General features: G+C 46.2%; 2 protein-coding genes across 25 annotated transcripts in view; one reads left to right on the top strand and one right to left on the bottom strand.

The window, feature by feature from the left end:
* The window catches only part of LOC100116668 (GABA-gated chloride channel Rdl), a 154,120-nt gene that overhangs the window by 10,134 nt on the left and 129,442 nt on the right, over positions 1 to 14,544 (bottom strand). For all 24 annotated transcript variants that reach the window (XM_031921230.2, XM_031921229.2, XM_031921224.2 and 21 more), the window contains 2 exons: positions 13,190 to 13,474; positions 159 to 307 (listed from right to left, as the gene is read on the bottom strand). In XM_031921230.2, coding sequence (XP_031777090.1) covers positions 159 to 307; positions 13,190 to 13,474 — 434 coding nt within the window. The remainder of the gene's footprint in view (positions 1 to 158; positions 308 to 13,189; positions 13,475 to 14,544) is intronic.
* On the top strand, positions 5,749 to 7,035 carry LOC107982221 (peptidoglycan-recognition protein LF). Its single transcript, XM_031921231.1, has 2 exons — positions 5,749 to 6,086; positions 6,161 to 7,035. The coding sequence occupies exons 1-2, from the start codon at positions 5,927 to 5,929 to the stop codon at positions 6,712 to 6,714; spliced, it is 714 nt and encodes a 237-aa protein (XP_031777091.1). The 5' UTR covers positions 5,749 to 5,926; the 3' UTR covers positions 6,715 to 7,035.

Below are 14,544 nucleotides of genomic sequence, written 5' to 3'. Positions count from 1 at the left end.
ATCCTCACAGAATTCAAATTCGAGCCGAATTTTCGTCAACTGGGCAGCTCGCTATAGGTACAGGGCAAGCGGTACACAGGTGCGGACAAAGACGGGGGCGAGCCATAGCTTTGGCAGCGACGTCTCGCCTCGCTGTACTCCTGACGCCGTTTACTCACGGTTTGCTTGGGCGCGTGGTCCCCGTGGTCGCCGGGAACACCAGGTGGTCCCGGATTTTCCCTGGCCGCCTTCATGCTTTCCGCTATCTTAGCGAAGCGGTTCTTCCTCATCTGGATCCTTTTCGCCATGTAGCCGACCGTTGCGTACTCTGAAAGTGTCAAGTGTAAGGTTATATAGTTTATGCTACATTCGCATTCGGTCGAAGGCTCCAAATTTTCATCCGAAAACAATCGATACAGAGCAAAACGCATTATACAGCTTTTTCCGCAGCGCAAATTACGAGCTTGCATACGCTGGATATTTCACTCTCTCGCAGCGATAAATATCCCTTAAATTTCGCCGTCTAATTAGCTTAATTCGCAATTTGCATCGGTGAATGTATACAGGCGTAGGATATCCTCTCGCGAAAATAAAACCAAATCAATCATTTACGTAACGCGCGCGAACGTAGTGTGCTTTAACAAATTTATCGCTCGGGCCGCTCGCGCGCGCGCAAGCTCTGTCATGTCGCAAATTGTTTCGGTTTATTGATGACGTTAATGTAGCAGAGCTTATACGCACATCCATATACGTACTCGCAAGCAGATGCATATATAGCCGATATGAATAAAGCAATATTTACTCGCTAATATTGTTTGCCCGCGCACGCTGTCACGCTGCACTGGGTCAAATAGATGTAAATTGCCCGGCGTGTCATCGAAAATTCAAGATGCGCATCCGCGGTGTGTGTTTGTGTAAAAAATAAAAGAGAGCATAATACATAATCGCTATAGGCGCTGGAAAGACCGCGCCGGTGCTTTAAAAGGCCGAAGCATCGAACAAATTAGTTTTCCAATTGGATCGAGCGGGCGCTTATAGGCTAGGAATGAGCTGAGACGCGGCCCCGAATTTAGTGTAATCCACTTATACACGGCGAGCAGCGTGCATGCCTCTGTAGAAAAATTAATAGGCTTTGTTGTTTCGTGCAGTTTATGGGTGCAGTGCGGGTGAGCGCGCGAAAATTCGCTCTAAATGTAAAACAAATCGTCGAGCGTGTGCACACGCGCTGACGTTTGTTCCGGCGCTAGGATAGTGGATGGGCTGTAATTCGACGTTGCGACAAATTTGAAAAATGGAATTCGCCAGCGTACGAAGCTTTATCCCGAATAAAAGCGAGCTATACCAACCATGAATTCTATTCCGCGCCTGATGATGAATTCGGTTGAAATGCGTTCTGCCTGAAGCATCTCGTTGAGTTTATGAGATGGCATTATTCTTTTTGGCTTGTGCTTCGTTTATGTATCGATTTATTTAGCACTGTACTTATGGGGTTTATTAGGGCTCGTTTGAATTATGATTCGGATTTCGCCGTTGATGAATTTAAAACATTTAAAATTTGATAGGTAATGAATGCCTAAATCACTTTTGTATACTGTCCTCTCCCTTCACCGCTTGAATCTTCAGCTCTCCATAGTGTCTGGCTAGCTACAATAGGTGGCGCGTAAACTCTTTCTTGTTTCTCTCATCTTCATCTACGCACTAGAGTCTAGATATAGCGGTCTACCACCTATTCCGAAACAGCCTTATTGGGCCCGCTGCTTGGGATACTTATGCTGTAACTGTCTGAGATATGATGGTATAAAAAGTTAACTAGTAATTTATTGCTGAAAATATCTTACGAAGCTCTTTCCTCTTTAATAACCTACTTGTTTTATACTTGATTGCACTTGTACAAATTAATATTCAATCAATGCGCTTCTTCAAAATTTTTCGTTCGCCAACAGCTCCACCATAGCAATCATCATCAATGAATACTCGAAATCCTCTCCCAGAGAGACTATCTCACGGCGCATAACATCCATCTCGCGATTTAAGCCGAAGGACAACACGGGGCAGACAGACGGACAAGCTGTGCACAGCTATGGAGCAGTCGCGTATATCCATATAGCGTCGCTCCGAATTCCAAACACCCTGGCACTTGCTCGGCTCCAAACGAGTCGACTTTTATAAACTGCAGTCGGCAGAAAGCTCGCTACTTGCGCTCGCGCGGCAAAAAAGAGGGATAAACGCGCTTGACGTTGTGACGCGCTAAAACGAAGAAAAATTTTAATCTCCCCGCGGGCGAAGTTTGCGAGAGAAAGGCGAGGGATATAGCTGAAAAAGAGACACAACAGAGAGAAAGAGAGGCCACCGCTTTCTCTCTTGCGCTCTCGCTTCCTCTCTGGCTCCGAAATTTACGCTGGGGGAGATTCGATCTTTAGAGAGAGAGAGAGAGAGAGAGAGAGAGAGAGAGAGAGAGGGCAGCCGAAACCTCAAGAAAGTTTAATACGACTCGAGTGTTCCGGTTCGATTACGAATATCTCGCTGCTCTCTCTCTCTCTCGGTTCGAAGTTGGATAAAGTTCGCCGCGGCTGCTAAATTGTTGCCGGCATTATCCATCGACCGCGAGGAGCTTCTTCGCCTCGAACCGAAGCGAAACGACGACGACGTCGTCCTCTCCTCTTCCTATCTTTCCATTTCACCTCGCTTTATACTTTTTCTCATCTCTCTCTCTCTCTCTCTCTCTCTCTCTCTCTCTCTCTCTCTCTCTCGCTTCCTCTCGGCTGTTTCTTTTTCGTCATTAGGTCTCTTTCCGCGAAGAGAAGGAGAAGTATTGGATTCTTTACCCGCTCGGGGTTGAGTGAATCTTTAGACCGTATTGATGAATTGCATTTCGTGCAGCGCTCTCTGCGGCGGATTCGAATAAATGCGCGATTAGAGGTGAGGAAGTTTTGAGCGAGCGCGCTTTTAAATGCTCATTTGGAAACTGATGCATCGAACTGATTGTCATTTGTTTGACGAGCGATTAATTAATTTTAAAAGTAATGAAATACGTTCACGAAACCTAAAAAGCGCTGTACCAAATCATCAACTTCAGCAGTGTACACCATCCAGAATAAAACACATAGCGTCAGAATAATAGATATAATCGAGCAGCAGTGTTTCCTCACAGCATACAATGCATTAGCCTAAACCGCCCGCCACAGCTAAAAAACCACGACACTCGCAGCAGCAGCGAAAATATTTTCTTTTCATCCATCCGCCCCTCCAGTCGCCCACGCTCACAACCCGTCCACTTCCATCAAGCCAAAGGCGCATCGAACTCATTAGGATAACACCTTGAGTGCGCGCGGCAACTATTCGCAAACTAGCTCGGCGAATTGGCCGGATTGGAAACCACAGTGTGAGTGAGAGAGTCGGCGCGTAGCGCATTCCGCACGTCGGTTTCGATCAAAGTTTCCCCACGCCTAGGCTCTTTTTGTCTCTAAGGAAGCGCCGCCGCCGCTGCTCTCATTTGGCCGCGCCGCGACTAATGGCCCCCCGCCGGTATTACGTTTCGGAGGAGGAGCTGTGTAGATCGAGATGTAGGTCAGAGAGTAAGTGCTGCACACGAGCGTGTGCTCTCTCTCTCTCTCTCTCTCTCTCTTTTGGAAATGAAATTTTTGGCGGCGATGCAGGGGGAGACTGCGAGTAGGATGTTGGCGGAATGTTGATTCGGGAGGGTTATTTATGGCTGGCTAAAGGGGAGGTTTGTCATTGCGTATTATCACGGATATGCCGCGCTCTGGCTGTTAATTTATGATTTTCATCTTTTGTTTCGGAGGAATGTTTATTGCGATTTACATCTGCGTCTTACTTTTTGACTATTGGGAACGGTGTGTATAATATTAGGATTCGAAATACCGCGAATATATCGAATTCGGTCAAAGTTCCCGGGATGATTTATACGCGTATATTGCGATTCAGAGCTTCTCGCGCTGTAATAAATAACCGACGAAAATTCACTCATTTCCGTCATATTTATTGATAACCAAGGAGCGAAGCAAAAGTATATCTTCATCCCCGCACGCGATACCTTCATATTCCTCCGAAAATCCGCGCGCCATTCATCACCTCGCTGAGCTTGCGCGAAGACAGCGCCGATAAATAACGCGTGACGACGTTTCGGGAGTGAGCTTCTCTTCCGGATCAAAATCTATCTCCCTCTCCAGCGCGCTAATTGTTTACGTATACACAACGAAACGCGCGAGCTTTCGTCTTTGGTAATCCAACTGCTGCTGCTGCGACACGCCCATGATTCTCTTCGGCCTTGCTTCATTGATTGTTCGTGCGCCGGCGAGTGTTTGCAGTATTGACGTAGGTTTCTGATTTACCGACTTGTCCCACGACCGATTTTCACTGCACGGTTTGCATTTGGAAACTTGCGGCGGAGCTTTGATCACGAGCTTGCGAGATGATTTGATTTTGTCCGGTTTACATACGTATAAGGATTGGTTTGAGGTATAGTTTATCGGCGTATTTTGTACATTTTAAAATAAGCGTCGCATGTACGGCCTTGTCCCGCTGGTGCGCTAATTCTCGCGACGACACGACGTCGTATATTACTCTCCTGCAGTCGACTGCTCCGGAATCCACTTTGTACGACGTCACGAGGAGAGGAAAGGCGCGAGAGGAGGGAGGCGGAAAGGGAGATAAATCGTTGGATTGATGCGGCGGTCGGATAAATAAATAGATGTGCAACGAACGACGGGCCGAATGATAAGTCGAGAGAGAAACGCCGCTGTAAGCAATGATTTCCTTGTCGTCGAATTACCGCGACGTGATCCTGGATGAGTTATATCGTCGCCGCTGCTATGCGAAATTTTTACAGGTGAACGTATAGCATTTTTCTCTTCGTAACCTGATTAGGCGTTGTTATATGCACAACATCGACGTCACTTCACCTTCAGCGAAAACCTCGACGAAGCTAAATATAGCGCATGTGTCGCATCTGCACTACAATCCACCTGCGAAGTTCTATAAGACGAAGCTCCGGCGCAGTACGTCTTCGATACCCATTGTGGGCCGTCCCTCAAGCTTCTGCATATACACTCGAGTCTCGCTGCTCTCTCCTGTCGAGCGATTACACTCAAGGACGATTAATTTAATCTTGACGCTCTCTCGCGCGCGTGTACGTGTGTCGGGAGCCGGTACACGAGGGCACATACGAGCCGACTAATTACCGCTGGAGGCTGCAGCGAGCAATTTCGAGAATTTAGCCCCGATATAGCGGAGAGGAGAGATCTTGCAGGGGGCGATGATCCGTGAAACCGCGCCGCCATCAGGCTAGGCGGATAGTTTCTTTGGAAATTCGTTAATTGCGCGATCGGCTCGTTTACGAGAACGCGTCGAAGCTTGAGTGATTTAGGCGGCGACCTGAAGCCTCTGGAATCTCGATTTTGGGCTGGAGGGAAATCAGATTTTTTTTCATCGGCTTGATACCAAGGAATTTTCTTCGCGGTCGCGATGAAGAGTAAACAGCCGCGTGTTACATTCAGTCGCATCGTCCAATGAAGGACTAACAGTAGCCGCGAGCGCGAGAACAAAATAAGCGCTGTGTTATTGAAACGTTTTACTTCAATCAATCGCGGACGATCTCCACTCGCTTGAAAATGGCTCAATTTGAGTACCGAAAGACCAGCGCGGTATAAAGGGATAATCGCCGAGGTTGTCGCTACTGTAGCGTAGAATCGAGAGCCATAGAGAGCAGCGCGACTAGTACGTTGACCTAAAGGAAGTGGCGCAAGATACAATTTCCTCTACTGGCATCAGTCATTCGCTGCTCTCCGCTCGGCGCACTACGCGGGGACCCTTTCAAGCAGTTCGAGCTTTCAAGATCGAGCACATTCGATCGGACTTTGCCGTGGGATTCTGGATTGAACACAAGGCATTTTGGAGGCTTATTTTTGCTGTGCGTGTGCGGAAAGAGATGGGGACGGTGACAATGTCGTTGGGATGTTTGCTGGCTGTTTTGGTGTTCGGAGTCGCTTTGGCCAGTGCTAACGACAAGCGAGGAAAGGAGATGATTCTGAAGAACTGCCACTGCACCTGCTTCGACGAGGACATCCCGCATCCTGACGTCTGCAACGGTATGGTTATTCACTTCTCGCTTCTTCTTCTTAAGTTAAAAATTCAAAGTCACACAACAACGTCACCCTTCCAGCAACGACACCAGGCGCTTGCAACGCCTACGCCGACGCCGAGGTCGTCTTCGTCAGTCGCTCCGAGTGGCACGCTCGTCCCCCAATCAAGCCTCTCCTGGACCTGGAGACCATCCCAGCGCCTTACGTCGTCATCAGCCACACGGCGACCAAGAGCTGCTTCACCAAGGACCAGTGCCTCCCCCACATCCGTTCGATACAAGCCTTCCACATCGAGTCTCACGGTTGGTTGGACATCGGGTACAACTTCCTGGTCGGCGGCGACGGGCTTGTCTACATAGGCCGCGGCTGGGACAAACAGGGCGCCTACACTCACAAGTACCACCAGAACAGCATCGAGATCTCGTTTATCGGGACGTTCAGGGAGGAGACACCCTCGGCCGCTCAGATAGCCACGACGAAGAAGCTCCTGCAGATCGGCTTGAGGGAGAACAAACTCGCCAAGGATTACAAGCTCCTCGAGCACAAGCAGGTCGGAGTTCCGCATACTCAGAGACCGGGGGATCATTTGTACGATATTATCAAGACGTGGGAGCACTGGGATCCCAATCATTAGGAGGTTATTTTATAGTCTTTCGAATGATGATTTAATAACTGCCGTATTTAACTGAGATTCTTTGTTAACGATAACTGCCAGATTTGTGATCTTGATTTTAATGATGTTTCGCATTTGATTGGGAATATTTGAATTCGTCACATTGGGTCATAACTGTGGCCTGTGATTTGTGATACTGTATTTACTTTTAGTAAGAGCGATGAAATTTGTCTTCGTGTTGAAATTTAGTAAATATGCATATAGTCACATAAGCGTATCCATGTACGAAACTTTTAGATACATCTCGCGTCAAATATACAACGTGAGTATCAAAGTTTAAAACTGTTCCTGTAACATCATCATTTTCCCAGACTGCATCCACAGACTTGTTAACTCAGACCCTTCGAGGAAACGACTTCCCGAATATATTTGTAATTCCTTCATTAGAAGGCAAAATTTATCACTCTTCCAAACTTGTTATACACGTCCTAAATTAACTACTTCGCGCTTAATACAACATTTCGTCGGCTAATACGCAGACTACTTTTCCTGTACCTCGATATCTCTCGCGCTTTATACAACGTAAACCGACTGCATTAGCATAAGAAATTTCCAGTCTCGCGCGTTAAAAACTATGAAATTTCAGTACACACATAGCACCGGGAGGCCGGATAAAAATCTCACAAGACCGCGTCGTCGTCGCCTCGGCGAAACAATTTTCCCAGGCGCGCTCGTGCGAGCTAAACATTTTTTCTTCCACGAATATACAGCTACACTGTACGAGTTCGAGGCCGCGTCCAATTTCCACACACGAAACCGCGCACTCTTCGAGGTCTCTCGTGAATATTTCCTCCTCGATATACCCATCGAGAGAAAAAAAAACAGTGCCGCGCCGTCATCGTTCGTTCGTACTCCATCAAGCTCACGCAAGCTTCTCTCCGCGCGCGGTAATAAAGCATTTCGCGCGCGGGAAAATTCGAATTTATCGTCGCCGCAGCGGCTGATGTGTATATAAACTAACGTAAAAATAGCCATTTTTTCGCGAATAATTTCTAATTTATTCGCCGCAAGGCTATATAGCCCGGCGTTCTATAAATTCTTATAAAGGTCGCCGTTCGATCGGCCTCTTTCTCTTCTGTCTCTCTAGCTAGCTGCTAACAGCAAAGGAAAGCCGCTCGCGATATGAAAAGTCTATTTCAGGTGCGCGCGACGGTTAACTCGATAATAAAGATGTCGCCCGGATATCTGTTGCTACAAGCTGTGTGTGTGTGTGTGTGTGTGTATGTGTCGAAGGCACATGCGCATATACTGTGTTGGCGACGGATTTTTCACGGCCGGCCGCTCGCCGCAAATAACCCAAGCGTCCCCTATACATACTGGCTACGTAGACTCTCTCTCTCTCTCTCTCTCTTCCATCCGATTCTCTCGACGCGATCTCGACCTCTTTTATTATATTATCGCAAGCGAGGAGTTAGTTACGAGTTTTTAAGTTTTTCTATAACTGGTGTATCGGGCTGATATCTTATTCGTTATATTTTCAACCCGTAGAGAATTTCCAAATTGAATAATGTCTATAAAGTTCATCATAAAGGAGCTTTCAGCGTTTGCATTATACGACCGAATTCGCCTCGTTCACTTCGCTCCTCGCATTCATAATGAATGATTACGTGTATAAAATCGCATACTCTCGGGTAATTCGATTAAATTTTTTCCTCATTTTTCGAGAGAGATACGTCGCACACAGTATATACATCTAGTTGCGCTCACACGAATGTACGAAAATTTGCAAGCGCAGGCGGTTCCCGGAAATTTAATTGCGCAAAAAGGACATTCGTCCGAATGAATATTCACGCAATTCAATAGCGCGTTCGCGTACATGCCTTCGTATATAGGTAGGTATGAATATTTTGCGTGAAAATTCCAGTTAATTCGGACAATATCCAGTGTCTCGTAGGTTTTATCGCTGTTAAATAATGGAGCCACACGCCGAATATGCTTCATGAATAGAAAACGCTGGCGAATTAGCTAATTTCGGCCGCGCACATGCTTCTGGGCTATTATTCGCCTCGTCAAAAGCCGCGTACGAATTATTGTTAACGAAAACCTGAAACTTTTTACACACGACCGAGCACCACGCTTTGATCGAGTTCCGCGCAAGAAGCCGAAAATAATAAAAATTCGTATATTCATTACAGCGGAAAAATTAATGGCTAATTCATTTAATACAGCGGCGCACTGCGCGCTTGAGTAGTTTTACGTGGCTGTAATACGGAAGCGTTTTCGGGACTTTGTCGGCGCGGCTGAATTTTAAACGAAACCGTTTCCCTCTCCCTCTCGGCAGTAGTGTGAATCGGAAAACTCGCACCGCTAAAATGTTCACATATATACCTTGGCCCGACTCTCTTTGCTTGATTTCACTTGAATTTTTAAAAGTACCCTTCGCGCTCGCTTTTGTATCGCGGGTTTAATTTAATTCCGTTGAGCTTTTTGAAAGCGAATAACCTAAAACGCGAGCCGTGGTGAAATAATGCAGACTGGCTCTTCATTTTTTATCGGTGGGTTCTTTCGACGTGTGGTATCTTATACACATCTCCCGCTTTGATTTTACGGCGAGAGGATATTTTTTCACTTTTCTAAAAATAAGGATTTGATGAATAGCGTGAAGGAGTGGATATCGGAGGCATTATCGATTATTAATAGATTGAATTTGCTTTTAAGCTCCATAATGGTGTGCTATGAAAAGATAAGAGAGTGATGTTTATTTTGTGGGGTACACACGTGGCAGTTTAATTTCACGATGTACCCGCAGAATTGTTCTAACGATACATAAATCATTTTCAACTTAAATACTCTAAATAAAAGTTGTAACCATCATAATACTCGCAAGCCGAATGCGACATCCTTTGCAAAAAACTGAACCCATGCACTAAACGCAAGGATGCGTGCAAAATCCTCCCACACTATATACACCGCGCATACGAGTCATCGTCAGAACGTCAGTTCACCGCCACAGCGGCCAGTAGTCGGAAAAAAACGACGAAGAAGCTGCGCGAAATTGCGCGTTTCCGCTCGGCGGTTTCAATCGACGCAAAAAATGCCGCTTCTGTCTTAAAGCCTAACTCCCTCTCCTTTTTTCGGTTTTTTTCGGGGTGCCGAATCCGCGCGCTCGAAAAATAATAATGAAGGCTCAGCCAGTTGGAGAATCGAATCCCGTGCATCAGGCCGCGTTTGATAGGACGCGACAGCCTGCGCTTAATGCGACACGCGCATATTTATTTCGACGTGCTTTGCTGCGGCAAATATTTGGATTATTTCGGGCATGTTTGATTCTTTTGTCCCGTATACTCTGCGGCTCGTTGTTATTGCGTGGTTGAGCTCGTCGTGTTGGATGCGTGTGTAGTTCGCAGGCTTTTATGTGCGGCACATTTTTATATGACCGATTTATTTTTTATTTTATTTTCGGCGCTGGAAAATCGCCCTGCCGAGCGATGTAAAAAAATAATGGATGTCGAATTTGGTTAAAATCAAATGCTGTTAATTTATTGTATACCGTACTACGTACGTCGTTTTATTTTTCCTCGTATTTCAATATCGAGCCGCGTTTGTTTACGGATATAAAATCGACGCGGGAAATATCTTTTGATCTATGCAATTCAATTTCCTCACACACGCCGTGTATTTAGTACAGTCACTTTTGAATCCAATACATTTTTATCCGAACAACGGACGAAGCTCTCGATGTGCGTGAATTTCCATTAAACGTCTTCTTCTCTATTAAACGCACAAACGATTTTTGTATACCGTATCCTCATCTGGAATACGACACATAAAAGCGTAAACATCCACGCATTCATCGCCGCGAGCTTTCATATTTTGAAACGTCGCTATACATACGCACAGAGAGACACCTCCGCATATCGGCGAAATATTCGAGATACGTGTAACGGCCAAAAAAAAAGCCAAAAAAAAGCTTACACCACTAGCCATCGAGATGTGGATTCGAATGGGTCCTTGCGGGGGAAAAAGCGCAGCGCGAGGTGTTCGAAAAATAACGGACATTGCGCGAGCTTTTTTCCCTCATCCTGAAAGCTCGCGTCCGCTGAAAAAGTTCGTATTCATTCGCGAGAAAATTGCGCTTCGACGGTGGACGGAGAGGATTTTTTTTTCAAAAATATTCCAGCTCCGATGCCAATTAGATAGTGTTATCGCGTTTGTTTTCCTTCCGCTGTTCGGAACGGCTGCAATGCATTTTTTAGATTTGAAAATATCCAATCAGATTAAAAGAGCGCGAAAAAATTTGGTTGGAAAAAAAGAGAGAGGAGAGTACAACGGGAGTGTTCTGGAAACGAGACATGTGTAAAATAAATAATTCATGGAAAAAATACTGCAAACTGCGTTTTTGTCGTTTCTCTTTACACAGACACGCGTATACCTCCCACAAATCACGGCCTCCTATAAACGAGCGCGGTTCTGCAGGGAATAACGAGACTCTTGTGTGTAAGATGTAAACAAATACACGTGGAAAAAATTCATTTACGAATATATTAAAAGCCGCAGTTTTACTGTTTAATCTAGTATTTTTTCGAATCAAGCACATATAGAACCACGAAAAAGAAAATGAAATCGATTCGCTTCCGGGGTGAGAATTTTACGAGTCTGCGGTGCGACGTAATTGGAAGCTCGTCGGTATATGAGACCACCGCGAAATTTACTCGGACGTTCGCACCGGGAGGACTGTAATTTTCAAGCGAGAGATGAAGACTCGCATCTATTAGGCTTTCTCGGGAATTTATGCGCCAGTTCGTTTTCCGAGTTTGCATATACATCTTGATTTATATTCGTAAGTTTCTTTCATTACTTTTCCTCCGTATCAGTACAGAGTCACACTTATACATATTTTATCCAACTCAAAGTTTCAACGATTAGACGCGCGCTATCGCTTGTATTAACGACGAAACTTTGTATTAAAGGCGCACTATAAAAAACCCGTATAACCTTATACAACCATATAACGACATACGGTCTCTCGGCGTTTAACCTTCCCGTGTGCGCACTTATCAGCCGCGGCTCATCTAATTTAGCCAATAATCGTCCTTAAAATCTCCCGGGGCCATATACATACATACCGCACCTATGCAAAACTTTATACAGTAGCGCGGCTCCGGATTATCGAGGCATCGATCGGCCACTATTCGTTATCAGTTCTCGATGATTGCGTTGGTTAGTCCATGCGAGAGAGGGAGATAGAGAGAGAGAGAGAGAGAGAAGAGATAGAGAGGGAGAGAGAGAGAGAGAGAGAGAGAGAGAGAGAGAGAGAGAGAGAGAGAAGAGATAGAGAGGGAGAGAGAGAGAGAGAGAGAGAGAGAGAGAGAGAGAGAGAGAGAGAGAGAGAGAGAGAGAGAGAGAGAGAGGACGAGGTGAAATTACACTGCGCGCGCGACTAAGACTTCCTCCGGAAGGCCGGCGTAATTCGAATCGAGCGCCGCCGAACTCGAGGCCGATTATTCAGACTTCATCGCGGGATAAGGCGCTTTCGTGCGGCTCACCCGCTGCGTTGCCGACCCCCCTCGATAAAATGATCCCGAAGTGCGGAGGCGAAAAATCGCCTGTGTGTGTGTGTGGGCTGTGCGCGAGTCTCCTGCTAGGCCTTATCGCGATTCGGGAGCGAGGTTTACGTCGTTAACACGGTAATAATATGGTGAAATATAATTAAGTTTCGCGAAGGAGAGAGAGAGAGAGAGAGAGAGAGAGAGAGAGAGAGAGAGAGAGAGAGAGAGAGAGAGAGAGAGAGGGAGAGAATTATTGCTGCGCGGTTTGCAATGATTTTGTGTAGGTTGATTTTAGAATGATACGGTTATAGAGGAACCTTTTTTTTACAGAATTTGAAAATGCATTAAAGTTCACTAATACATTATTTTGAATAACGCATTGTTCATCGGTTAAAAAAATAAGTTGCGATGCCAAATGAAATAAAAAACAACGCTTCTTTCTTCACGTTCAGAGCGCAAACAGCAGCTCAAATAAGCAGCTAACCGTGCAATCCGGCGGTTCCCTAAACATTCCTCTGAAACCTCAAACACAGCCTCGTCATCTCTCTCTCTCTCTCTCTCTCACTCTCTCTCTCTCTCACTCCCGTAATCACAGCCCATAGCCAACACTCCCAAAACCCAGAAACTATCCCAGCCCGTCTCCTCCCTGCACACTTCTGCGCAACTTCGCCCAACAGCGGCGGCAGCAGCAGGTCTCTCCCAATAATCTCGAAAGTATAGCGTACACCCGGACAAGTTTCCGGCATATCGGACGCTCGTTCGGATTAACGACTTTCCGCGCGACGCCTAATGCGTCAGCTGGCTTATTTTGCAAGTTTTATTAAACAGCTCGACTTTTACGAGTCGTAATATAATGTACATGCAAAGTTCGCGGCTGGAAAATTTGGAGCCTTTTTGTTTATAATATATATGTTAAATAGTAGTATTTAAAGAGAGAACAAACTCACCGAGCAGCGAAGCGAAGACCATGACGAAACAGGTGCCCAGGTAGACGTCGATGGACTTGACGTAGGAGATCTTGGGCAGTGCCGCGTTGGTCGAGGACATGAGTGTCGTCATGGTGAGCACAGTGGTTACTCCGAGGGCGACCCGAGCGGGGGTTGCGTTTCGGTTTAGCCAAAAGCTCACCCACGAGATTATGACGATCAGCCCCGATGGTATGTAGATCTGAATCAGGTAGTAGCCCATCGACCGGACGAACTGGATCTCGCAGGCCAGACGCGAGTAATTACCTGCGAATTACACAACAGAGCCACGTGTTCGAGTTCCCCGTCGCAACCCAGTTTTCGCAGTCGCAATTCTTCTCCGCCGCGTCATCTTTCCTTTTTTCTTTCTTTTCTGTTTCTCATTCTTTTCTCTCTCTATGGTCTTCGTTCCACGTTTCGTTTACAGCGAACCACTTTTCGCAGCTCTTCCGCCTCCTTCGACACTTTTTCCATTTCCTTCTCAATCATCCGCGCGCCGCCTTGTCTATATATACTTTCGACTCGGGACCCGTCTACTCCGTATACACTCCTCGTTGCCCCTTGTCCTTGTCCGACTATCGAATCTGCTCTCGCGAAATTTTTTTCCATCTTTTTTCAAACCAAAGCTTCGTAAACGTTTCGAGCGATCCCAGAAGAAAATAAACACCCTTAGATTTACTCCCCTCTCGCAGCGCTTCTCATCGATCACTCGGCTGTATACCACCTTTATCGGAAGAGAGAGAGAGAGAGAGAGAGAGAGAGAGAGAGAGAGAGAGAGAGAGAGAGAGAGAACGACGCTAATGAAAAAAAGGGAAGAGACCAGGGAAGAAACGCACACCTATACAAGCGAATGCGCTGCAAAAAGCGCGTGACCCAATTTCGCCGCGCGCGCGCGTTATAGCGCCGGATCAACCGATTAAGCCGAGGGAAAAAATAGAAGCTTGCGACGAAGGAGCCGCTAATTATCCATCGATGTATTTTTCATGTTCGGCTTAATTGCCTACGCGCGCGACGAGAGAGGGAAAGAAACCAGGCTCGTTTCAGTTTTATTCTTTTAAAATTCTCCCGCAAATACGATGACGATAAAGATTTCGATGATATAAAAGCTCGCGTGAAAAAGATTTCACGCACACGTGCGATGTTAGATTCTTTATATGCAGCGCGCGCAAAAGGGAAGCCCGCGTGTATATCTTTGTTACGGGATTTCAATCAGTCGGCGATAAATTTGATAAACAGAAATATAGGTCGCGGCAGGGAGAGAATATCCCGTTGTCGAGGCTGCATTTTTGCTTGATTGTTAGCTCGATGAATAAAGAACAGTCCGGATTCATAAATTG

This window comes from Nasonia vitripennis, chromosome 1 (genome assembly GCF_009193385.2).
Source record: "Nasonia vitripennis strain AsymCx chromosome 1, Nvit_psr_1.1, whole genome shotgun sequence".
Classification (NCBI taxonomy): domain Eukaryota; kingdom Metazoa; phylum Arthropoda; class Insecta; order Hymenoptera; family Pteromalidae; genus Nasonia; species Nasonia vitripennis.
This window is presented reverse-complemented; position numbering and strand designations above follow the sequence as displayed.